This window comes from Mauremys mutica, chromosome 2, assembly GCF_020497125.1.
Source record: "Mauremys mutica isolate MM-2020 ecotype Southern chromosome 2, ASM2049712v1, whole genome shotgun sequence".
Classification (NCBI taxonomy): domain Eukaryota; kingdom Metazoa; phylum Chordata; order Testudines; family Geoemydidae; genus Mauremys; species Mauremys mutica.
Window position 1 is genome coordinate 119,185,333 of NC_059073.1, and position 27,062 is coordinate 119,212,394.

Here is a 27,062-nt window from a genome sequence, read left to right on the forward strand (position 1 = left end):
GTTTAATTTAGGAAGCCAGGCCTTTATCTTCTTGCTTTATGGACAACATTATCTTTCATCTTTTAAATGAAAAAACACATACAAATGCAATTTTTCTATCTGGAAACCATATTTCTAAGAAGTAAAGAAAATAGTTTAGGAGAATGCTTAACTTTTTTTTAATCTGTGCTTAATGGCTTTGGAAAGAGTATGAAAAGTCTGACATGTCAAATAAAGCATTTGAAACATATGGCAAATGTCACAATGAATAAGAAACCCATTACAATCTAACAAGTATGCCCCATGCCAATTGCCAAGTCAAATAAGGATGGGACGATTACCTAAAACACAGATAGAAGTCCATGAAGGATTTTAGTGGTGTGACACCTGAACATCTAAAGGAGGTAAAGACGTTGTATTTGCAAAACAGGTTTCTAGCTGTACTTGATGTAGGCTGGAATTGTTTTAGAATTTCCTAACGTGCTGTAGTTTTCTATAAATATGAATGCAAAGTGAACTTTATCTCTGCAACCGAATAGCTTTCTCCAACTAGAGGCAACTAAGCGAACAAGAAAAAAGAATAGTTGCAGTGAATCTGTGACTGTTTCATAATGGGCCCCATTTTCAATCACCTTGCACCCTGTGCTGTCATTCAGATGTACGCAAAGTGGGTGTAAAACACTAACATTCTCATCTGGTAGCATTTTATACTTACTTTACATTAGTGTAAAATGCTAGAGAGGGGAGAAACAGGCTCCAGAAGTTACAGGTGCCAACCCCTAATGTAGATGTGAAACACCAGTGTAAATTGGGGTTGACTTGGAGCTTAATCCCCATCTTTGTGCCAATGCAGCACATCTACATTATTATAGTAGGGGTTTGCAAGAGTAGTCACACTGGTGCAAATTATCTTAACGCAAACAAGCCCTAAATTTACAAACGTGAGGAAGAAAATGTATCATTTAAAGGAGAACGCTGGTGTGGAAACAATAATTAACATATAAAAACACTTTAATGTTCTTTTGAGACGTACTCAACTCTGGGTAGCTTGCTCATGAGGCAAGCCAAGATGTGTAGCACTTATGACTAAAGTACGTATGCAAGATAGGTTTAGATAAGCAGGGCCTAGTCATTATCTTATTCTCTGGGCTAATTCTAATTTGTCAGCAATGTAAATAACTTTCTAACAACAAAAAAATGGAATGGCTCTCTAAAACAAGATGCAGAATCACCTTTATGTGTAGTTTACTGTAATTTTTAAGTAAAGGACAGTACAGGCAAATAGCAGATGTCTAATTTGAACTCTTACAATTTTCAATTTCAGCAGTCAATGTCTTTCAAATTCTAAATTATTATACCTCTACCATTCTGTTATTGAGAAATTAAAACAAATACTAGCCTCTGCTTTATGTAAGACCTAGATTAAAGCAACGTTGAAATGTTCCAGAAGCTTAAGCTTCTGGATCTATAGCAGAAGATGACTAAAAAGCTGTGTGGATCAAAACAAAGCTGTTGTGCAAGTATGGAAGCAAACAAAAGCTATGTTAATTTCCAGTCTCCATTTAAAGCAGATTTAAAAAATGCATGACATTTTTCCATACCAGTTTTGCCCTTTTCTAGCCAATATTTTAAGTGACTGTCACTTAAATTAAAACAAACTAGTTATAAAAAACAGTCTATGACAGAATCCTTAACACAAAGCTACACTAAATAAATCACCCAGCTCCTCTCACTTGAATCCCCAATGTGTCAGTATTCTTAAGTTTGAATTCATATGGCATTGCTCTGTTTTCTAGTTCACACCATCTTTAGGATTAATGCCATCTTTTTTAAGGCCCAATGCAAAATATTGTGCTGGCATTTTACAAGGATAATGGAACAAGTTAGGGAGATTACGGAAGATGGTGTGTGTGGATGTGGTAGGAGAGAGAATGATTACGTCGTCTCATCTAATTTCTTACTTCAAATGCAAAGGTGGGAAAAGGAGTGCAGGGGAATCACAGTTCTAACACTGATCATTTCAACTGTGGAGAAGGCTGTAATAATCCCCCCCACTTTTTTTTTTTAATTTAAAATTTTCACATTTTGTTTGTAAAGTTCTTATCAAGTGACAGACATTCCTTCTTGAAAGGATTTCATTGTTCACATTTTAATCTTTTGCCTCCTCTTCTAGGGAGAGATGGGGCAGAAGAAGAATGAATTGGTTTATGCTCTTTTTTAGCCCCACCCAGTTCCAGACATTCAACTCCTTTCTGGACAACCCCCTTCCCTCCTCTGCCTTCCTACCCACAGCCCTGAGAAATGATGTCAAACAGCTGCTCTAATCTCTTCCAGTTGCTGGTAGACAGAGTGATGGAACAGTGGCAGCTCTCTGACCACGGCTGCTGTCTCCCACTCAGCTACAGTCACAGATGTCTAATACATGCCTTCTCCCATTCTCTACCCTTCCAACAAGACAACTCCATTTTTTTTAACCCAGACTCAGTGCAGTGTGAACACAGAGCAAGAGCCTGAAAAATTTGCTTATTAAGAGTTAGTACAAAAGCTGTTCATTACAATACTACACCATGCAAAATCTGCACAGAGCACGACGCTGAAGAGAGACGTCCCTTGTATAGCATGGGAGGTTTCTGACATAGCAGATTAGGCCTCTAATGCAAGCAGCTCTAGTTAAGTCAACAAAGGTGGGGCTTTTATTTTAACTTTTCCCTCATTCTCCATGGCCTGTTCTCTTTTGCTTTTACTTCTCCTTCCCCTTCAACCTCCTTCTCCCTCCCTCCCCCGATAAAAACAAAACAAAAAAACCCACCCACCCCCATCCCACCCTCGACCTTGGATGCAGTAAGGCTGGAACCATTTCATCAGACATTCTATTTATAGGATGATGCTTAGCAAGGGCACAATGCTATGTACATTCCAAACGCTGCACATTACTCGTGCAGTCTGGACCAATGTGTAGAAGCGTGTGCAGCAGCTCTGATATAAACCAGGGGGACGTTCCAAAGACAGTATTTTAGAACTTGCTGGTATGCTGCAGAGTCAGTTTCAGCATTAATATATCATGATTCCCATACTCAAAGTAACTCAGGTGAAGCTGACCATTACCAGATAAAATCACAAGTTACTTTTTGAACAGATTACTCGGTTAGTCCCCAGCCTTTTCAAAAATAAGGGGGGGAAGGACTTCACATTTCTGGCAGCATCTTAATGAATTCTGTTTTCTAGCAAATGACTGAATTTTGTAACGTCAAGACAGATTCTGACATCTCTACTTGGGTAGAGATGTGCCTCAGTCTGCAAGTGGCCTCACTGATTTCAATGGAATTATTTATGGAGTAAGGTACTACTTAGCATGAATAAGAGGAGACAGAATATGGCTCATAGTTACTTGTACAACAAAAAATGCTCATTTTCTTATAATTAAGTTTATAACTTTGGCCCTAGAATCACAGAATATCAGGGTTGGAAGGGACCTCAGGAGGTGATCTAGTCCATCCCCCCTGCTCAAAGCAGGACCAATCCCCAACTAACACTAAAAGATAAGCATCAAGAAAGCTGCTTGACAGAATCTCAGAGCTAGAGCTACATCTGACCAGAAACAATTTTGATCAGTTGTTTTTTTTAAAAAGAACTACTACAAATGTACCAAATATATAGGATTCAGCACCAAATGGCCACAAAAATCTTCATTTGCACAACACACAGATGGGTAAATGTATAGACGTGCCTATGGGCACACAAATGCAATTTTACCTCTTGCATTCTCCTTTGAAAATCCAGTGCTTTGTGTATCACAATGTTCCTTTCAAATACCCAGTAGTTGCATAGTTTAAAAAGCTTTTGCAGAAATTAACAAAGGGTATTTGCTACAGAAAAGGGCCCCAATAAATGTTCTCTTTCACTACATTACTTAAGAAGGAAGCAGATCTCTCTCCAAGAGCTGGTCTACACTAGAACAGCTCTCTGTTGATGACAACAGGTGTCAGCACTGGGTGCAGCTGAACCTGTACTGAACATGGCTTGCCCTTGCCTGTACTTGCAGCTAAACCATGCTCAGTACCTGTTCAGCTGCTCCCCTGCTGATGCTGTCACTAGCACCAAGTAGTCTTTTTAATGCAACAAACCCTGGGAGATGGGATGGACTAGAACACTAACGACCTGCTATACCAGCCTCAACCCCTTCCCCCCACACTAAGCTCCTTTCTGTAGTACACACAGGACGTCATCCTGTTTCTATTCTCATACCAAGCTAGATATTCAACACCCTGTGACATCCTACACAGCTTCGCATAAGGGATGTCCTCTCTGCATCCCCTCACTATCTGATATCCTATCCAGCAGCTTCAGATTCCCAGGCTCACAGCACATTGAGATTTTTGATGTGACCGTGCAGCCTCTATGTCTGAGCAGGACTCAAGTGCTCTGTAGAATTTCCTCATTCTTTTTTAAATAAAAACACTAGAGTGCACTGTAGCTAAAATCCTAGTCTGTTCTGACAAATCAGCACCAGGACAGATGCTCTAATAAACCTCACCTTGTTTTATTACTCAGTTTTATTTTATTTAGTCAGTGAACAGATGCATTCTCCAGCTTGGCTGCATGGGTTTCTGTTGTTTTTTTGTTTTTGTTTGTTTGGGGTTTTTTGTTTCCTTGAGATCATTAGGAATTACTTTCTGCCACAGTTTATTGTTTGCTTACAGGACTTACCAGTATGAAGCCAGCCTCTGATCTCAGTCACATGGGTGACTCAAATCAGCTCATTGGCGTTACTCTGGATTTAAACTGGTGTAAAGGACATCAGAATCTGGTTCGTTGTTTCTATCAGAAGGACATTGTTTAAACTCTCCAAGCAAGCAGCTCTTGTGACAGAACAGGATGTCAGTGAATTGAACTGACAATGGCATGCAACGGACCCCTTTGGCTTAAAGCCTTTAGCTCCACCCTGTCTAGTAGCAGTCCTGGGGGAGCGATAGCTCAGTGGTTTGAGCATTGGCCTGCTAAACCCAAGGTTGTGAGTTCAATCCTTGAGGGGGCCACTTAGGAATCTGGGGCAAAAATCAGTACTTGGCCCTGCCCAGTGGAAGGCAGGGGGCTGGACTCAATGACCTTTCAAGGTCCCTTCCAGTTCTAGGAGTTAGGATTAGGTTGGGTAAACTATTCTCACTAATGCAATTTAAAATGATGACTATAATTACAAGGGTGGAATGGCAGGGTTCTTAACTTGCTAAAACCAGAAGGAAGGAGTCTGTGGGTGCATCTATGCTGGAATATTTCATACCTGTCCTCTAGCACTTGGCAACAGTGTATGTCCTTGTGTATGTCAGGCTCAGGATTATTCAGCACAGTGTTATGAAAGTGATTTTCAGATTTACAATGTGCTGAAAAGGCTTGGACCTGATTTATGCTTGCACAGGTACTAGAAAACAGGTATGAAACTTTATAGTGTTACACAGAGCATGCGTCTCTGGTATTGCATGCTACTTCAGGTGGCAGTGTCATCATGTAAGCAGACAAACACAGAACTTTGGGTCTTGGCAAATACGTAAATTATTTTCATCAGTATTTTGTTTTCAAATGCATTTATTTTGTCATTTTAAAGTCTACAGATATACCCTAGATAAATATAAATGATTTGTGATCTTAAACAAGTCTTTTTTTGTTGTTTACAATCATTTCAGTGCACTTTAAGAAAATCCTACAATTCAGTCTCCTGGCTAGTTTCTTTCTTGGTTGCTGATTAAAGGAACCATCATAATAAAGGGCAAAAATATACTGCTGTAAATGTGAAATAGTCTAGATACTTTTAAAAAGTTTCATGACTTTATTTATCAAGTATAATTTTGAAAACAAGCACAAAGGCTGTTTCACCGTGGCTTGACTTCAATGGGACTACTCACATGCTTAAAGTTAAGCACTCCTATAAGCTTTTGCAGGATTGAGGCCTAATACTGCGTCTCTGTGCAGCATCCTGCCACCTACAACAGATGTTGCCAGGAAGTGTAACAAACCCAGCCTGACCTGAACTGCAAGCAGGAGTCCATCTCTGGGATATAGGAACTGATTTCTTCCTCCTATGTGATGTCATACCACCAGGATTCCATGGTTTGAATACAAAAGTTTAAGTAATTATTCTGCTTAGACAGTGCTGGGAACACCACCAAAAGTTAGATTTGCCTATAATGGAAAGTATTAAGACCCAATTTTCAGTTGCTTATAACTTTACAAAACTTTCATTGTTTGGTCTGAAATTTTCCCTTGCCTGGTGTCTGCCTCCAGCTGAACTTTTTGTGAAAAGTTTTAGAAAAATGGATCAGCTGATAAGGAAAAACTGACATCTTCCCAAACTTCATTTTCAGAATGTTAGTAAGTGCTCACAAATGTTTTGTTGAGAAGCTCTAGCACAGTGGTTCTCAAACTATTGTACTGGTGACCCCTTTCACATAGCAAGCCTCTGAGTGTGACCCCCCTCCCCCCCGCTTATAAATTAAAAACTTGTTTATATATTTAACACCATTATAAACGCTGGAGGCAAAGCGGGGTTTGGGGTGGAGGCTGACCGCTCGAAGCCCCCATGTAATAACTTCATGACCCCCTGAGGGGTCCCGACCTCCAGTTTGAGAACCCCTGCTCTAGCACTTCCATGGCATTTGAAATTTGGCATGAGGCGTGTTGCCCAAGGGTGCCTTCACTACCTTTCTGAAAATCTATCCAAATTTGGTTGAGTTATAAGCGTAATAAAAATAATCTTTTTTTTAAAAATCACTGCTCTGACATTGTCAGCAGAAGTTTGTAAGATTTCATCTAAGAGCCGTCTACAGTTACCAGTTACTCCATTAGCTCAAGTGGTAAATGTCTTTACAATGGATCTAAAGTTCACAAGCCTGCTGATAACCCATGGGGAACAATATGACATCATGGAATTTCTATTTTATCAGTTTGCTGGGATCCTGTAAAGAAGTTCAGAGTTTATGATCCTGCATTTAAAGGAACTGTCTTGAATGGCCCAAAAGAGCGCATTTTTCAATCCAGTTAGCTCAGTTAAGCTAGTTTTTAACAAAACAGAAACGCTCTCTGAAGACTCGTTAAGATGCAGGCCAACACATCTGAAGCCACAAGAGCTCTTCTCGCAGCTGCTGTCATTAAATAAAAATATATATTTATTTTAAAATGTATCTAGATGGCTTTTGATAGGTGTTAAAAGCTGGCCTGCAGAATGATTAGCTCCTCCCTCGTCTCTGTTCTGAAGAGAGAAAAGAGCATTCGCGGTAGGGAAAAAGGTCATTGTGTCCCCCTGAAGCTGTGAAGGAGGAAAAATTAAAAGCCCTTTCAACTGTGGATACAGGTAGAACTGAAGACAACGGGGAGGGGAATAACGGGTAACCTTTGGTTAGAGTACAATCAGGTGAAGAGATTTTTGGTGTACATACTTTAAAAAAAAAATCTTACACTTTACGTTAAGCCTGTTCCATTGTGCTTGCCAAAGGAAAGAAGAGAAACCTCACATACTGCCTCTAGAGGTTTCTCCTCAGGAAATCCTCATGTCTCATACTTCTTGAGTTTTGCTGGTGCTGCTGATGCAGTCGTGAGTTGTCCATCAGTGACATTTACAGGCATTTTTCCATGTCTGATAGCAACAGGGAGCCACAAAAGATTCCAGAGAAGTAAACCTCTGTGTGAGATTTCTCCTTTTCCCTGTTGGCTGTGTAGCGTTTCTCGGTTCAGCTAATTATATCAACGCTCGGATACAAACTCACCAAAATAGCTGGAGCCCTGCAGAGAAATCACTGGCTTCTTTAAATAATCGAAGCAGGGGAGGAAGAGGATAAAAACAGCACTGTTGTGCCACCTCCCACTGATAATGGTCACTGCAAGACAGTGAGACAATGTTGCTCTATCCAACTAATGTTGCTAATTAGGGTGTGGCTTCCAGAGAGTTCAATGGGATGAGTGGCTACCCAGGGAGGTTAATTCCATGAAGGAGCTGCACTACCTCAAGCCAATTGTTAGCATAACAAAGGGCTCTATTTATTGCCCAAAGGGTAGAGCAGTTCTTACCATAATTATCAGACAAAGATGCAGGATTTAAGATTTTACATAACCAAAAGGTACTCTCCCAAAAGGAGCCCTCCCTCACATAATCAATGGATTAAGTATTGTTTATTCTGCTGTAAGTAAACAATGAGGTACTCACAGCTCTGAGGCTTTGCATAAACAAGCAGCACTCAGGAAGACAATGTCCTGTGTCTCTTTCTTTCATTTCGAACAGCTAACCCTCTGATTTAAAGTTGTTCATTTGACAATCCTGGGAAGGGTAAAGGCCCACCCTGTAAATTACAGTGTCTCATATGCTGACCCAGAGGCTACAAACCACCGGGCAGTGTTCCCTTTCCGTATTCTTACAAGCAAAAGTGTGTGAGAGAGGCTTTGTTTACACAAGAATCTTTCTGAAAAATGACCTGCTGCTGCTAACACCAGTGCAGTGCTAAATCTACATGATATGGTGATTAAAAACCACCAGCAACATTTTTCTTGTACAGCGTTTATGCCTCTGCATCCACTAGGAGAGCTACATTGGTGACCTAGATGGTGGGAAAAGGCTAGTGCACTCGGCTTCACAGCATTTGTATGTGTGTGGAGGACAGACTTGTATTACAACAAGAAACACAGACTCTGAAAAATCAGACAATGTGGGAAATTTTAAAAATAAACAAAACGTAGTATACTATTGGGAAATTTCCCAGATCCCAATAATCGATGGCCAGTCACTGATGCAGGTGCCTCAGTACAGACCCCATGTATAGGCAAGGAAGCCATGGTTTAGACTGGTAAAGTATCACTGGGTTTCAGGCAGGGTACACCATATTTGTCCTTGTCTAGACTAGGAGAAGTATGCATTGCTGCAGCTACACTGGTGGCAGGACCTTGACAGCCTCAAGGATTTTTGCTTTTAACTTAAAGACGACAAATAAAAGTAGGTATCTTTTGCTTCCCTGCACTGCAGTGACAGCACAACCAGCTGCCGTGGCTATCACATCCATGCCCTTTCCCCTTGTTTTTGTTTTTTTAAATTAAAAATCTCTAATTTGATTAAAACCTAATACTTCACGGGGGACCAGTCTGCTATATTGGGCCAGCCCAGGGCAAACAATGCCCTGGGGCTTGTCTAGACTAGGATGAAAGGTGGGTTTTTAAAACATGTTAGCTTGTGGCGTTTCAAGGTTAGCTGGCCAAGGTGAGCCATAAGCACTAGCATTTTAGAAAGTGTTAAAACATTTTACAAATACCCCTTTTATCCTTATGTGGATAAGCTCTCAACGAGCAGCCTCACTCCAGCACACTCCCACGCAGCCTGCTCTCCGTGTCTCATAGCTAAGGAAACTTCAGTCCTGCCCAGGAAGCACAACTGCACCAGCGTGAGGAGTATAAATGGGACCAGCGTGAGTCACTACTGCCAGGCTACAGGGAGAGCCTATCCCCGCATGGCAGCAGATTACGCTGCTCCCAAGGTAGGGGGCTAGCTATGCTGCTACCTTCTATCCATTCTCTGGAGCAACAGAATCCATCTTGCCCAGCTTAACTAAGTGCAGGCTCACGAAGACATCATGGCTCCATAAAAGCTCTAGAACTGAGCCATCAATGACATGCTGACTATACTGACATGCTCAGTTACCTGCTCAATAAGTGCATTCTGTGGAGTGATTATCTCAGCCCTCCTTAGGCAGGAGGAGGAGGGGAATATATAGAATACTGACAGAAGCATCATTTGCTATTTTGTACTATGTATAATTAAAATATACTGGACTTATTTATTAGTAAACCCTGTTTAAAGAATTGATACTGTTTTGCTGGATTAAATTTAGAAAAAAGCACTTCGCCCTTTCCCCCACTAAGGACTACAAATACTTGTGATTCCTTTTAAGCTTCTTTTATATATTTTGACAGAGTAATATCATGATAGTGTGACTATGGATAATATCTGATGTGGTTTTAAGTTTATTTGCACTACAATCTATCTGATCTAACAAAAAGTTTCACTCCAACCCTGCCCCGCACCATCCAGTAGAAAAACAAATCCTCAGAAATAGAAATCTTTTCAGAAGGGTAAAGAGTCAAATCAACGAAGGTGTCCAAATACTCTGTACATGAGATGCTCTTCAAAAATAAACTTAAGATGCAGCCATTGCTCATGAGTTTAATTTACTGATGTTCCTAAAGGGGAGATATTTGATTTCTAAGTATTTAAACCAGACTTGAAATCTGTTATTTATGTCCTCATGCATTTGGATTTACCTTTTTCTGTTATAAAAAACAGGAAATGTCACAGCAATCACTCAGACAAAAAATTAAACCTTCTTAACCAAATGAAATGACAACAAAAAAAATTGTCTAACTGTAAATTTTTCTTCCTTTAACCACTATTTGATACTTCACATTTCAAAAGGTAAAGGAAAAAAAGTGTAATTTTTGGTAAGGTCGCTTCTTATACATGGGAATTCCTCTGCCCGTATTCAATTTCTTCATGACTGGCTACTATAACCATCCTCTCCATCCCATCCTTCTTCTTTTCCCCCACCCGTAAAAGAGGGGAGTCAGTTAGTAATTAACACTTATAACAGGTTTTCAAAACACTCTGTACATAGACCTGGTCGAAATTTTACAAATTTCAAGTTGTTTTTCCATCAAAAATTTGATTTTTGACAGCTTCCTCCTTCCCCCTCCCCCCAAATTCATGAGTTTTTCCAAACAACACTGAATTAAGCATCACAGCATCCCTGTGAGACAGTCTGTACTACTCCTCATTTACAGATGGGGAACCTGGGGCAGAAGGGTTAAGCAACATGTTCGAAACCACAAATGGAGTCCGTTAACAGTGTAAAAGGTGGAATGGAACCTCCCACACCCTCCTCTGTTGACAGGGAGCATGTCCAAGCCTATTTCTTACCTCAGTGAGGTATCTGGATGGGTCTCCATATGGGTCTCCAGCCCATACTTGCATACAAATTCTTTGAAACACACAGGACAACGATAAACTTCCTCCTCAGCCTTCTTCTCCACTTCACTGGACTGAGCCTCCTCGACAACCTTCAGAGAGATGAAAATGCCCGTCACAAGGACTACACTCAGTGAGCCAAACATGCAATCCAGACAGAGTCTTTCTGTCACAATGTACCAGCCCATGACTTTGCTACAGGCTACTGAAAATGACTCACTCCAGAGAGACACAGCGTGCTGCTGGATCAATAAGATACATTAGCTAAATGTTGACTAGTCCTTTAGAAGGTATGGGTGCATCACCCCAGATAATCATCTCTTATGAAAACTAAACAATTTATAAACAACTTTAACAGGGAAGAAAATGCGCACGTGAGATGTTCAACTCCGCTGACCATTTAACTAGCATCATTACCCCTCCCCCATCACAAACCAGGCTGTCAGTCTAGGTTATTTATGCCAATGAATCACTGCCAGCCTCTGACTCAAGTGATCCAGAGAAGAGCAGTAAAATTGTTCATGTTTTCTACAGACATCTAATTACAGGAAAAAAAGAATGCACCGAAACAAGCGATGTCTACACTGAGTTATTGCTAGCCTAAAGAAGGTATAAAAGGGCCACTGTCAAGTTAAATTTGGCATCGAATGTATGTTTTGTATAAACCAGCTGTTATGAAACTAAAGCCCAATAGAAATATTGTATTAAAAAAATGCCAATAGCAACTTTTTTTTTAAAATAAAATGAATATTTCCTTGCAGCGTTTGAAGCGTAAACACTGCAGCAGCATGCTAGTATGGGAGAACCTCAATGTGAAATGGACTACAAACCAACTATAAATTTTCCAGAGAAAAAATTTAAACTGTTGTCAAGATTGAAAGTAAATATTAGTGACTTGAGCTTTAAAGGCCTTCCAAGACTGTTAGGTTTATCAAAAAAATAACACAATCCTCCAGCCATCAGACTGAGTTTCAGCCTAAAATGGGTAATTCATTCTCCATCTAATTTTCATTGTCCAAATTGAAATGCAAAGAGGAAAAAAAAGCTTAAATAGTGAAATGTAAAAGAGATGTTGAAATTCTTTCAATTTGAATAATCTAAGATGTTAACACAGGTAAGAACATCTGTGTTTTAAAAATATATATGATTTTAACAGTGTTTTCTGGATAGGTTCTTTCATGCACAATTAGGTAAATATCAGATACGAGAGGTTAGGAAATCAAAATGGTGGTCAGGAAGAGATTCTGCAACATGCATTGTAAAGAACCTTTTTTGCTGGGGTTCGTTCCTCTCTGTCTGTCTCAGGCTCATGACTAAGTTTCCTCTTACAGGACAATCGTCTGCGCTTCAGAGGAGATGGGGGAGTAGTACTTGCAGTGCTGTTTGGATCCTTCTCGTGAATCTTCATGTGTCTAAGTAGGAGAGGGAGGAAGACAGCCTTTCAGCACCCAGATCAGGATTCTGAAATTCAGCATAGTTTTAATCCAAATACCATTCCAAATATTTGACTTCAAGTAATAAACACAACTCCCATAAACTGGATTGTGCCTTTCAAGCAACACATAATGTAGGGCCTGATCCTACAAATGCTTACTACCGAGTGCACAGGCAGTCTCGTTAGTAAGTGTTTGCAAGATGGGGCCCTTAAAATTCATTCATGCTAGATGGCAAGAACCCTTCTTTCCCATGTCAGAACGTACATCAGCTGAAAATGGAAATCACATGGCTTAAGGAAGCATTACAAAACTTGTGGACATGTCCTATACATTTATGAAAATATGAAGTCCCCACAATTTGATTTTTATAGCTTAAAATTTATAAAACAAGGTCAATCTTGTTCTATGTATCTTGCAACTCTGCTAACTGTACCAGGCATGCTAATAAACCTCCATATCACCAACAAAAATGGTAATATATTCATGTTTCACACAAACCAGCAGGAGGGGTCTGTATTTTACTGAAAAGGATTGGTTTATAAAAAGCACAGATGCATTTTAAAGTTGGAAATAATCATGCACTTATAGATACTAATTTATAAAATGCAGAGTTCGGTTCCTCCAATGAAAGTTAAATAGATTTTTCAGGTTAACCAAGGCCTTTATTATATAATGTGTGGGAGGAAATGCAGGCCATTAACTCATGTCACCTTGGCCAAATCACTTGAGCAATCTGTGCCTCAGTTTCCCCATCTGTAATATGGAAATCATGGTCATCCACCTTTATGAGGTGCTGTGAGACCCTTGGATATCATAAGGATATTATAAATAAGTAAAAAGCCCACTGAACAAACCCAGGGATGTTCAGTTACAGGAAATATTGTACCACTTATAAAAGTGTTTCTTTTAACAACAAATAGTTTTGGCTTACATTGTACTAAACCTTTTATTTATGCATGAGCTTTTGGGGAAAAAATTAAAAAAGCACCTAACTAACTTAAGTTGCTATAAATGTTAAATGAGACCAAGGCACCTAAGCTCCTAAATCACTGGGTATATTTGGAAATTTTACTCCTACTGGTTTAGTCACTGTTTCCAGACACAATACTAAAAGGCAATTTGTCCTGGTCTACACTGGTAATTAAGACTGGAATTTTCCAATGGGATTTGGGCACCTCGTTCCCTTATTGCACCATTTAACTTTATTATACACAATTGTGTTTAATTGTGACAAAGTTTACAATCTTCTAGACAAACTTTATATCTTCCTGCAACTGGCTGGCTGAAAACACAATCAATTATTTTGAAGGCTGCCTACATGTGAATCACCTAACATTTTAAATTAATGTTACTTTTAGATGCCAGGTGCATGACATATGAAGATAACATAATGAATCAAACTGACCCCTACGGCAACTCCATTAAAGCCAAATGGGATGAGTCTGACCCAACATGTGTTTTACATACGTTTATTTCCTTTTCACAACATCTGAACCTTGAAAACACACACACACACACACACACACACACACGGCCTTGACTATGGTCTTGCTTAGAGTGGTGTAACATCCGGATTAACTCCATGTTTAGTCAATAGGATTACATTGATGTAAAACAGGTGCAAGATCAAAAGTGATCCTGCAAGGTGCTGACCGCTTTGAATTCCCAATGAAATCAGGGAGACGACACTCTACACGGGATCTGTCCCCCCCAGGTCAAGATTATGGCTTCTTCTTTGCACCCACACAGGGGGTGTAAGGTGCTCCTTTGCTTTGCCCCCCTCCATCAGCTACAATACAGGAAAGAGGGAAGAGGAAGCAGCTACACAGGGGGGGCAGAGAGTGGGCAGAACCTTGACTTTGCACAGCCTCCTTCTCCACAAACTGGGCTGCCAGCGGTCTGGGAGAGGAATCTGGACGAGGTAAGATAAGTAACAGACTCCACTGGAGCATGGGGAAGTAAACCCAAGGACCCAAATTGTACCTCAGACAGCAAAGCAACTATGCGCTGCCCCTTCTTTAGGACATGCAATTACCCCCCAACTGAGTACATAAATGTCCTATTCCTAGCTCATATTTATGGCAAATATTTGAAACAGCTTCTCCAGATTTGCACAGTCTAGTAAATTCAATCATTCTTTTCATTATTCTAAATCAGCTTGTTAAAAAAAAAAATGGAGACAATAGAGTCTACAGGCAAGAGGCCTAGGTGCACTGAGGCCAGTCAGATCTCTCCCAGCCGGGTTTCTCCGTTTATTTTTTCTTTTTCTTTGGCATTGCTCTAGTTCCCTGCTCCAACCAAGCCAACCCCAGAGCTTTCTACAGATGATAAATCTATAGGACAAAGAACAGTCAGTTATGTTCATACAGAAGCACAGAAGTAGAACTGAACCATTTGTTCATTATTTTATGCAATAGTTGAAGATGAGCTTGGAAAAAGCAACGGGGGGGTGGGGGAGTGAGTATTTTAGTATTCAATTCATTGGCAAGGCTAAGGCTGGAAGAGGTATGGGTCTTATTTTTTTTATTTTTATTTTTTAAGGTAGACTTGTCTATTAACTGGAAAACTAAAAGTGAGATACAGATATTTGTATTACTCACACACATATATTAGGCCAGCATATTTAACATTTTGACAGCATGACTGACGCATAGCTAACATTATTTGGCCTGTGCGTTTTCAGAGAGTCAGTATAAGCAAGAAACTAAACACACACACACACACACACCCCGCCCAGGAAAAATTCTATACTATAAAAGAAAATATGAGAAACCCTGGCTTAAAGATTCTATTCTATCCCTGATACGTGTGCATAATTCCCACTAGTAGCTACACATGCAAAATATTCCTTAGGGCCAGATTCTCTTCTCATGTTATTTTTTACACCTGTTTAGCTTCAATGGAACAATTTTTGGTTTACAGGAGTGCAAGTGAGAGGAAAATCAGTTCCAATAGCAAAGAATGTTATGGTCTGTTCATGTTTTAATTTTGCATGTTTGAAGTGAAACAGTCCTAAACTACTGAGCCATAAACAGGAAGACACCCCGACTGCACCTTTGACTTTTACTGCACAGGTCAAACGTCAGAGACCCTGATAGCTCTCTGGGTGGAATCATTTAAAAAAAAACAAGGAAGCAGGTTCCAAGTTCTCAAATAAATTCACAATCTGCCCCTACAGTACAAGGAGCACATTTATTCTTTGACAGGTTAAACAGGTTTCACTGCATTGAATCGAGGGTGGAGAGAAAGAGGATTACTAGAACAACCACCCAAGATAAGCAGGAAGAGAAAGTAGACCAATACAAAGGACAGACGCAATCTTCATCATCTCCTTTACCTTGCAGCAGGGACATGACATAGTTCAGTCTGCCTTCAGAAACACGATCAACTGACTTATGCTGAACTGTAACAGATGTCAGATTGCATCCATCACCTTTTATTTATTTATTTTTAAAATATAGTCCCTGCACTATGCCACATCTGCACTCTTGAGGGCTATGGTGGCATAACTACTTGCAGGGGAGATGCAGACTACAGTGACGGAAGGAGTTTTTTCATTGCTGGAGAAACACCATGTCCCCAAGCAAGGAGAGCTAAGTCAATGGAAGGTTTCTTCTGTTGCTCTAGCTGTGCCTACACCAAGAGTTAGGTCAGCATAGCTACCGCACTAGAGTGTGGATTTTTCACAACCCTGAGTGCCTAAGCTATGTTGACTTAAATTTCAGTGTAGACCAGTCCTAAAAAGTTTCTTAACTCTGAAAACAGACTAATATTTATCTTGCTGTATCCTCCTTTAAAAGTGTACGAAGCAGCTCTAAATTGGCCTCTTTTATGGGTAGATATTGCAGCAAAAACTGAGGGCTAGACATAGATGCTGGAACTAGGGGTGCTGGGGTACTACCGCACCCCCTGGCTTGAAGTGGGTTCAGTCATATACAGGATTTACAGTTTGGTTCAATGGTTCTCAGCATCCCCACTATACAAATTGTTCCAGCGCCCCTGGGTCCAGATTCTCAGCTGGGGGTATTGCTTTATTGATGTCAATGGAGCTAAGTGAATTTATACCAACCGTGGATCTGGCCCAGACATGCACAAGAGAAATATGGTACTTCACATAGCTACCTAAAGTATAGTTTTGAGAGTGCCTAGCCTGAGTATGTGCATGCACACACATACACTTGGGAGTTGCGCAGGATGGAACAAGAGGGTGTAACTAGGCTTAATGGGATGAAATTAAGGAAGTGAAAATTTAAACAGACCAGCAGGAAAAACTTCCAAGCACTGAGAGTTATCAGTCTATGAAATAATCTACTATGGGAAGTGATGGAAGCCTCATTACTTGGAATTTTTTAAACGACACCAGACAAAACACCAGAAGAGGTACTTGTAGGAAATAATCCTGCACGGGAAGGGGAATGGACTTGATGATCTTAAAAGGTCTGTTCCATCTCTAACTTGAAAGCTTTAAGAAATGCTATGCAAAAAATGCAGATATCTTGCTCCACCAAATTTTTGCAGCAAGTTTGTGTGCAAGAATTCCCCTCCCTTTTCCCTCCCAAAATTCCACAGGTGAGTCAAGAATATCTGATAATGCCACAATCTTATTAGTCAACCCTCTAGCAACATAGGTGTTTTTCAACCATTTTAGTGCATTTTACCCCCTACTCTCTATCGGTGTCAGCTTCTTCTCCCCCAGGCTCGGTCCCTTACCCCAGGGGTCCCCAACCTTTTGAGGACCAGGGACCGGTCGGGAGCGCTCGTCCCGCGGCTCAGCTGGACCGCCCGCAGGCACGCCTGCGGGAGGTCCACCGGCTCCGGTTTAGCTGCCGCAGGCATGACTGCGGACGGTTCGCTGGTCGCGCGGCTCAGCTGGACCGCCCGCAGGCACGGCTGCGGCAGCTCAACCGGAGCCGGTGGACCTCCCGCAGGCGTGCCTGCGGGCGGTCCAGCTGAGCCGCGCGACCAGCGAACCGTCCGCAGTCATGCCTGCGGGAGGTCTATCGGAGCCCCGGGAGCAGCGGACCTCCCGCAGGCATGACTGCGGAGGGAGCGCTCGTCCCGCGGCTCGGGTAGACCTCCCGCAGGCACGCCTGCGGGAGGTCCACTGGGTCGGTTCGCGGCCCAGTTTCTAAGAGGCCGCGGACCGGTACCGGGCCGCGGACCGGGGGTTGGGGACCCCTACCTTACCCTCCATCCCCCATCTTCAGGCAACTGAACTCTGGTGATCATCTTGGTCTGAATGTTAACCATGTGATGTGGCACAGAAAAGCTGCTTTTCCTTCTCTATCTTCAGCTCTACTTTGATCCACAATATATGGTTTCAGGAAAGTAACGTGAATAATCCAGCACTGCTACTATTGAAGAAAGAGTGAAAAAAGTGAATCTCTCTAGTTTTGCTATTTTTTGTTGTTGTTTTTTTCCTCTGCTGGGATGACATTGGCTGAGTATGTCACAGAGGCAACTCCTAAGAAAAGCTCGCGCCAGTGGTTTCTACAGCTCATGATCTGACCTCCAGAAAGGTTACTGCCTAAACTTTCAGGGAGAAGTGTAGAAAATGCAGAGGTTGTGTGTGTTCAAAAGATAAGCTCTCTGAAGATTTTAATACCCCCCCCCCAAGAGCCAGGAACATCCTCTGAAGAGGATTGGGGGTGTGATGGAATAAAAACGTGATGACTGTGGCCTCTGACTAGTGCCCGGGGTTAAAGTCCCTCTTCTTTTACTTCTTTGGCATGAGCAGGACCTTGGCTGGTCCAAGGCAGGTTTGACCAAAGGAAAGGGAGGTTACTTACCTTGTACAGTAACTGAAGTTCTTCAAGATGGGTGCCCCTCTGGGTGCTCTATGTCAGGACCTGTGTGTGTGCCGGTGCACTCTTGATCGGAGATTTTTGTCTGCAGGTTCGTGCCTGGGCCCTACAACCCGTCACACTCCGACATGAGGGTACACAGGCAGGGGGCAGATCTGCCACCACTCCAGTTCCTTCTTAACCCGCAAAGTCTAACATGAGACTCCAAGGCAAAGGAGGAGGCGGGAGGGTAGTTGAGCACACACAGGGAGATACGTCTTGAGGGACTCCATTTACTGTACAAGGTAAGTAATCTCTTCTTCTTCGAGCAGCGTCCCTATGGGTGCTCCACATCAGGTGACTCCTGAGCAGTACCTCTGTCACAGAGTAGAGTGCTGAATAGGCGGATTCAGTACAGATCGTAGAACAGCTTCATTGAAAGCAGTCCCAAGGGTTGGGGCTGGTAGAGAGCTGAACTGAATGGAATAATCTGAAGAAATCACCTCCAGGATCCATCTCTCTGAGGTGATGAGCTCCCAGGAAGGGAGACAATGGGAGAGATGATCCCCATAAAGGAGGTAGCAGGGAGAGGTGCAGCGTAAGATCTGGAGTGGGAGGTAGCTCGTGACCCTTGAGTAATGGGTCAAAAAAGGGGAAAAAAGTGCAGATTCAGGCTCTCCCAGGGTGCGAAGGTCCCTGTGGAACAGACATCTGGAAGCTACCAGGGACCCCAGATAGAGATCCTCTGGAGTCAATATGTCAGACAGCAATGGAGATGGTATCGAAGAACAAAAAGTGCATGACAAAGATTTTGTATTGACTCTGGAGCCCCCTGTTTCAAAGGCACTGAGTCCGGTGTCGACGTTGGTGCTACTCTGGGAGGCATCTCAGTAGGCAGCGCATTTGCCCATGGCTTCTGAGACCCAGACTGAGGGGATGACTTTCCCCTTTTCTTATCCCATTCCAGACTATGGGGTCTTTTCTTCTTAGAAGGCCTTTATCTACCACTGGCACAGTGGTGGCTGGCAGATCTGTTGTATAGGGGGTGACTCAGAGAGCACTTCATTACCTTTGTCTTCCCTCAATTTCTTAGATCTGCTCTTGAAACCTTGAAAAACACCCCCCTCCGAGCGCAGCAAGTTTCAGCGCTGTAAAGCGCCAGTGTAAACAGTGCCCCAGTGTTGGGAGCTGTGCTCCCAGCGCTGGCAACTACGCCTCTCGTGGACGTGGGTTTTTTAGAGTGCGGGGAGAGCTCTCTCCCAGCGCTCTGCCGTGAGCGTTGCCAGTGAAGACTACCCCTTAGTGGGGATGTGAGACTCCCCAAGGCCATGGAGAAGGCAGCTTAAATTTTTGTTGCCATGGGGAAAAGACCTAGTTCAGGTCTGGCAGGGTTTGGTACCTGGGTCTTGGGTGTAACCTGAACTCAAGGCTGTGGGTCAAAGCCCAAGAAAAATCAATAAAAGCCCACATCCTGCAAAAAAAAAAAAAAAAATGGGAAGGAGAATCCCATCCCCTCAAAAGCACAAACTGTGCAAAATAACAGAATGATGTAATAAAATCTATGAAATAAAGAATAAATGAGCGATTGGTTTAGCAAGCCGGATGGCTAGCTAAATGGACACCACAATGCTCCATCTCAAGCTGCAAATGGCTGAGATGGAACTGCAGTGGTGATGGGTCCACCCCTCCTGATATACCCTTGTGCTGGAGCACCGGGGTGTCTAGGGCACAGCTGTGGATCCGTGGACACAGCTGACAAAAATCACTAGTCAAGAACGCACAGGTGCGCACACATCCTCATGAGGAGCACCCATAGGGACACTGCTTGAAGAAGAACAGCAAATCCACAGGAAAGCCAGGAGGCACTCTCAGTGAGAGATGGTTGAGAAAGTTCCAGGCTCAAAAATCCTGATTAATTGCTGAGCACACGGTTAGCAAGTGCATAGGCAAGACACCCTGTCCCTCACTGCTCTGGAAACAACGAAGGAAAGTAAAACTGGCCATTACCAATTCAGAGTGATTGTTTGCCAGTATCACGTCCACGCTTCACAGTGCACACATTATTCTATATCACTTCTCTATTGCCTTCTTCACTTTACCACTTTATGTACCATACATCCCACTGCACTGCGAGAGGCCTTTTCTCCCCTCATTTGATTTCTGAATGCCGGACCACAACCTGACCTCAAAAAGAAACGGATGGTACCCATATATCTGACATCTATCTGAAAACAACAAGTGTAAAACCGCTGTATATTATTGCAGTATATACAGCCATCTAAATATTCTGGTAAGCAGTTAGAGTGAGAATAAAATCAGCTATGTTGAAAATGGCTTCTTTCATAAGCTACCACCTAGATCATAGGAATTATTCTTCAAAGCAAAACACTCTTCAACATCTACCAATCTAGTAAGCTCAGCATTCTGTGGCGATGTAAGCTGCCCTGACCACAATGTAGTTGAAAAAATTACTGTAAGTATGGTCTGCTACTTATTCTGATAATTCTCTTCCCTAATTACCTTCAGTGTACTATTATTTTAGTTTATGTTAATAAATTTACCAAAACAAAATCAAAACCACATACTTTCAATATTCCACAACAGAGGAAATATTTACAATTCAAAATACAATTATATAAAAAAGGGTCAGTTTCACCCTGATTTCAATCCTGCACAACCACCTTAAATTCCAGTGAAGTGCTAAGGATTTAAGACAGGCCAGATTTTGGCCCATTGTGCTCTTTTTGTGCTTCCATGGGATGGAAAGTGGCTCAAGAGTGCCAGAGTGCCAACTTTAATTCCATTCATATCAAAACCAGGACCTATTTTGACACATTTCCAGCTCAAAATGTCTGTGCAATTATTATTTCATTCTGCTTGGCAGTTCTAACTTTATCCAAGTGTCCTAAAAAATATAAAAGACAAAAACATTTCATTGCACGGATTCATTTCTGTCATTTGAAGCAAGAGGGGGAAAAACCCAAACAAAATACAAAATGGGTGCAGCAGTGTTTTCAGGAGCCATCAGTCAATACGAAGACTGTTAGCCCTCCCCCAAAGCCTGGTTGTGAAGATGACTACAGCTTAACTCCAAAGTACAGTAACACTATATACCGGAGTTAAACCTCCAGTTGTTTGTTTGTCAAAACACGTTAAGTCATCAAATCTGTATTGACAATATATGTTCAGTCCTAATAATTACAAGCAGGAGAGTCTAATTCACTCAACACTGTCAGCTGTAATCGCTGGGATCAGAAAGATGTAGCTAATTCTGAAATGAAACATGACTGGTATTTGGAAGGGTTTTTGTTTTGTTTTTCCTAACAGCTTATCAACGACAACAGTTGCTATTCAGATCCTCCCAAAACACTCAGTAAACTGAGAGACATTCTGATGCCAAAACCCTAACCACCTTGTGAAAACTCTACTAACACCGATGAGAAATTTCAATGCCGAGATTTTTGCTTTTATTTGAAGTATTCACACAGTGCTGAATGATTAATGGCTAGGATCGGCAAGGAGCAACTAATAGTGAGAGAACTCTGTGTGGTTATGGCGAAGCTAATAAGAAACCTAACACAATACACTGGAGCAAAGTGACCTCAGCAGAAGAGTTGAGTGTGGCAAACAGGTCAGGGAAGAGTTATGTTAGAAGCACTTGCTCGCTCTAAGTTCAGAGCAGTTAACCACGGCTATAAACACGTAGGGTATTTCATTTATGTTTGATGTTTGTTTTTTTAAAAAACACGGGGCTGTTAGTTTACTTTGAAGTACAACCCCCTGATTGATCCTGCACTGAGCTCTGTCCAGGGGGAGCCCTTCACCCACATGAAGCACTGCTGAACTTAACAGGGCTCCAGGCAAGTGGCAGAGTCCTCCAGCATGGAGCTCATTGCAGGATTGGGGTCTAACAGGCTAGGGAAAACCTTAGTTTAAACACCGCTTATAAACACTGGCAAGACTGCCAGGCCAAAGAAATGCTCATCAGGATGTGTCTAATTCCAGATTCTCCAAATGATTTAAAGGCCACTGCTGAAAGAGTCCTATGCAGGGCGGTGGTAAATCTAAGGCTAAAGTCTATTCTTTGGTGTCTTTTTGTTCTATGTTTGTACAGCGCCTAACACAATGCGCTCCTTGTTCACGACTAGGGCCCCTGGATAGTACAATAATACGAACAAACAACACTTGACAATTATCTATTGTATTCTATCTAGATTCTTATACTGCACTCATCACTGTAGTATCTGAGTGACTTCCAAAGTGCATTAAGCAGTATGGCTAACATCTGTCATGGGTTTGTTCTCTCATCCTCTCCTGAGGGGGAGGTGTGTGTGCAGCTGAATGTTTTATTTTGCATTGCGCGTGCACGCAACACACACACACACACACACACACACACACACACACAGAGCTATCCGTGTGTTAGAAAAGGCAAGGCCAAAGAAATGCGCCTTGCACCTAAAGCAGGAGGTGGGGAGGTGTGTGATGGTCCTTGGTTCCTGGGGGGAGTTCTAACAGAGCGAAGCAAAAGCAAAAACAAAGAAACCCCACAACACCATTTTAAATATCATCGTTATGATAATATTTCTAATGGTTTAGAACTATCAAGTCTATTTGAAAGTTCGATGTTTGCAAAAGCTGCTCATGATTAATTTCCGATTCTGGTAAATAAATTCCTTGATGGAGATACCAGTAAGCCTGTGAATTGTAGTCAATGCCAAACAACATAAAGCTTTCTGAAGTCTGCCAATATACATTATAGCTAGAGTGTAAGATACACAGCCACACACACGCTTATATTTTAGTAGTTTTACCCAAGAGAAGAATATTTTGTTTTGCCAAAAATAAAAAACATAGCAGAAATGTGAGTGAGAGAGAGAGAGAGAGATCTACAAAACTAAAAGGGGAAGAGTACTATTTCTGTAAAGCAGAGCCGTATATGTTGTATTAATAAATATCTAAACAACCAACTTGCTATACTGAAGTCAGCAAGTTCAACCAGGTTTAGATAGATACAAATGCACTCCCATCTTTGCTTGACAATATCCCTGCTCTCCACCAAAAGTGTTGTCATAACACCTCAGGGGGGAAAAAAAAAAAAAGAAAAGCAAAAAGGAGGCAGCTATTCCAAAACTACATGCCTGATGCTGCTGCAACAGTGAAGTGATTCAATAGTGGCAGCCTGCCCTGTACACGCTTTTAAAGCCAGTTTTCCCAAAGGGGAAGAGGTTCATTTGCAATTGTAATCACACAATGCACAAGCAGAGAGAGAGAGAGGGAGAGAGAGAGAGAGATGGTGGAAATTCAGTGTGAGCTTCCCATTGCTGCCCCACCTAACTGGCTTAGAAGCACCTTGCAGTAATTCAGGTTGCGCCACATTAACAATGACAAATGACATATGGTGACTTTGTAGATGAAAGAAACTCTGCTTACTGAGGGGCAGAGTTAAACACATGACACTCTTTAACAGGGCCCTCTGAATCTGCAAGCTTTGTAAGAAATCCCTATTTGTGCTGTGTTTATTAACCACATATGCATATAAGCCTAGCCACTGACCAGCACATTTGGATGTTTCTATTCAATGTCTTAAGACATTCCCATTAAAAGTAGATTTAAGGAAAGAGCACATAAAACAGCTTTAATTTCAGCACAAATACAGAGCACTGCATGTAAAAAAAAAAGTTGTATTCCCCTTAAAAATAAACTGTGGTGAAGAAATCTGAGGGATATTTTTATTCATTAAAAAAAACCCAACATGATGAGCAACTATGTCCAGAATCAGACACAGCCTACTCCAGGGGTAGGCAACCTGTGGCACGGGTGCCGAAGGCGGCACACGAGCTGATTTTCAGTGGCACTCACACTGCACGTGTCCTGGCCACCAGTCCGGGGGGCTCTGCATTTTAATTTAATTTTAAGTGAAGCTTCTTAAACATTTTAAAAGCCTTATTTACTTTACAGACAACAATAGTTTAGTTATATATTATAGACTTGTAGAAAGAGACCTTCTAAAAACGTTAAAATGTATGACTGGCATGTAAAACCCTACATTCGAGTGAATAAATGAAGACTCGGCACACCACTTCTGAAAGGTTGCCGACCCCTGGCCTACTCAATTCACTGCCCTCTAGCATTTTGCCACTGAGTACTACTAATGGCAAACAGCACAGAACAACTTGTTATATCGTATGGCACAGAAAAGAAATACAGTACACACAAACGCTGAAGGTGCTTTACGAAGGGAATAAAATGTAAAAAAAATCCCAAGGAAAATGCACTATATTACAAAACCACATTCTAGACAAAACAAGATCTCTGCACTATCATGTCAGTGGTATAAATCAATGACTGCTGAGGAGGAGGAGAAACAAATCAACTCCTCAAACCTTTCCCCCCCCAACACTGCAGACCACATCCTAATAGAGGAATTTTTTTAGACCACCCGCCCTCCCACTCCTGACTCTGTGGCCCACCTATTTCTCCCATGTGTGATCCCATAGCATCCTTGTGGTAACCACAATTGCCTGTGTGGGAGAGTACTGTTAAGAACATATTTAATGAATTTCTTAGCTGTCTTTTAATATAATTTAGCAGCTGGAAACAAGAGTGCCAGCACCACAAAACTAGCCTGCTCTCTATGGGCCACCAGACATTGCACTGTGGAACACCAACCACAGTTTGGGAACTTCTGCTTTAGGGATATGAACTTCGATGCAGTCAATGCAAATGTAGACTACTGACACATGTCATCATTAAGGCTGTGTGTCTGTCACGGATTCTGGGACTTTCTGTGACCTCCATGACTTCTGGAGAGGCCACTGCTGGGGCAGTCTCATGCCACTGCACCCCCCACCCAGCAGCAGCAGTAATTTGGGTGCAGGAGGGGGCTCAGGGCTGGGGGTTGCTTACCTCAGAAGGGCTCCCCGGAAGCAGCCGACATGTCCCTGCAGCTCCTAGGCGGAGGGGGCAGGGGCTCTGTGCGCTGTCCCTGCCAGCAGGCACCGCCCCTGCAGCTCCCATTGGCTGCGGTTCCCAGCCAATGGGAGCTGTGGAGCCAGCGCTAGTGGCGGGGGGCCAGGGCAGCGCACGGAGCCCCCTGGCCTTCCAACCCTTTGAAAGGAGCTGCGGGGACATGCCGGCTGATTCTGGGGAGCTGCGCGGAGCCAGGTAGGGAGCCTGCCAGCCCCGCAAATCCTCTTCCCCCCAGCACCCATGCTTCCCCCGCAGGCTCCCCCCCTCCCCAGAGCACCCCCAGTCCAAGTTTTAGTTAGGGGTATATAGTACAAGTCATGGACAGGTCATGGGAGGTGAATTTTTGTTTACTGCCCATGACCTGTCCATGACTTTTACTAAAAATATCCGTGACTAAAACACAGCCTTACTCATCAGTTTCAAGTTTGCCATTGAAGAGGTGTCACCTGCCAATATAATGCAGGTGCCTCTATTTTAAAACAGCAGGGAGGGCTGCCTGTCTTCCTCTTCCTAGGACAGCTTTCTCAAGGCTAGACATACTGAACAGTTTGGTCAGAGGAGTCACTGAGTCAATGCACTGAGTCAATGCAATCAATGAGAGTCTTCAATGGGCTGTGGATAAGGCCCCACGAGAGCTTACCCTCTCAGCTTGGACTGGCAAGAATACCAGTAGATCCCCTAATGGAAGACAAAGCAGTATTTGTATACCAAGTACAACCCACTTAATATATAATGGCACTGTCAGTTTACATAAAAAGGCATCTTCCCCATACTGAAAGCCAGCCACCTATGTATTAGGTGTAACAGGCAGACAAGTAGCATAATGGGAAAATGAGCATGCCAGGATCAGACTGCTGCTGTTTCACAAATCCAAATACTTTGGTTTTTTGTCTCCAGTCGTCTTCTGTTTTTAAGAAACAATTTATTGCTAATGAATGGTTTTGGTTTTTTTTAAAGAAAGAAAGGAGAAGCTGACAATGAGTGCCTATATTCTGGGGTTTGCTAGTTCCAGCGTGCTAAACCAGAACAGGTTGGGCAGCTTACATATTGACAGGTGGGAGGGAGAGTTAAAGCTAGACATGCATTAAGGTAGAACTACAGCCAGTACAAAACACAGTTTAAGATAATGACAAAGGTTTTCCTCCTTATTCTCTTGGGGCCTGTGTCTACACTTACAGCACTGCAGCTGCACTGCTGTAGCATTTAGTGAAGACACTACCCGCGCTGATGGGAGAGCTTCTCCCATTGGTGTAGGTACTCCCCCTCCTTAAGAGGCAGTAGCTATGTCGAAGGAGAAGCCCTACACATTAGGTATTGCAACAATATATATTTTTGTACAGATACCTCCACACATACAGAGGATGTATTCCAACATGCAGAGAACATTCCTCATAAACCTCCTCAACAGCTCGCATTTTTAGCACGTGGCCTATTAATCTATTTCCTCACCTGTTCCATCTTGTTAAAAATCTGCAACACGGCATATTGCCGTTTGTCTTTAAAACGTTAGGCCTACAGAAAAATCCTCTAATGCTGGGATTAAAGCAAAAGACAAACAGCTTCCAAGTCCCAAAGAGATTCTTAAATCTCTAGAGCTGGAATTCTCTCTTATCTTGCAGTCTTGCGTTAAAGATGGAGAGTGGAGGCAACTGTCCTGAGCAGGCAGAATACTAAGCCCCTAAAGCAGGTGTCGCTCCTGGGCAGGTACTTATGAAGATAAATAAAGGTCTAAAAGAGCCATGTGATCGGTGACTAGAATCTACTACGTCAAGTGGCATGTTCCCGTTTGAACTGTGACACGGGAAACAAAGCAGCACTAAGCTATGCTGAATACATGCTATTATATGGAGGTTGATGTTATTACCTGTGATGAAATTGGTATTACCCCTGTATTCCAGATCA

At 42.3% G+C, this 27,062-nt stretch overlaps 1 protein-coding gene across 3 annotated transcripts in view; it reads right to left on the reverse strand.

Annotated features, from left to right (window-relative positions):
* RREB1 (ras responsive element binding protein 1) overlaps nt 1-27,062 on the reverse strand; it is a 151,410-nt gene that overhangs the window by 35,547 nt on the left and 88,801 nt on the right. For all 3 annotated transcript variants that reach the window (XM_045005657.1, XM_045005658.1, XM_045005659.1), the window contains 2 exons: nt 12,237-12,381; nt 10,922-11,061 (listed from right to left, as the gene is read on the reverse strand). In XM_045005657.1, the coding sequence (XP_044861592.1) occupies nt 10,922-11,061; nt 12,237-12,381 (285 nt within the window). The remainder of the gene's footprint in view (nt 1-10,921; nt 11,062-12,236; nt 12,382-27,062) is intronic.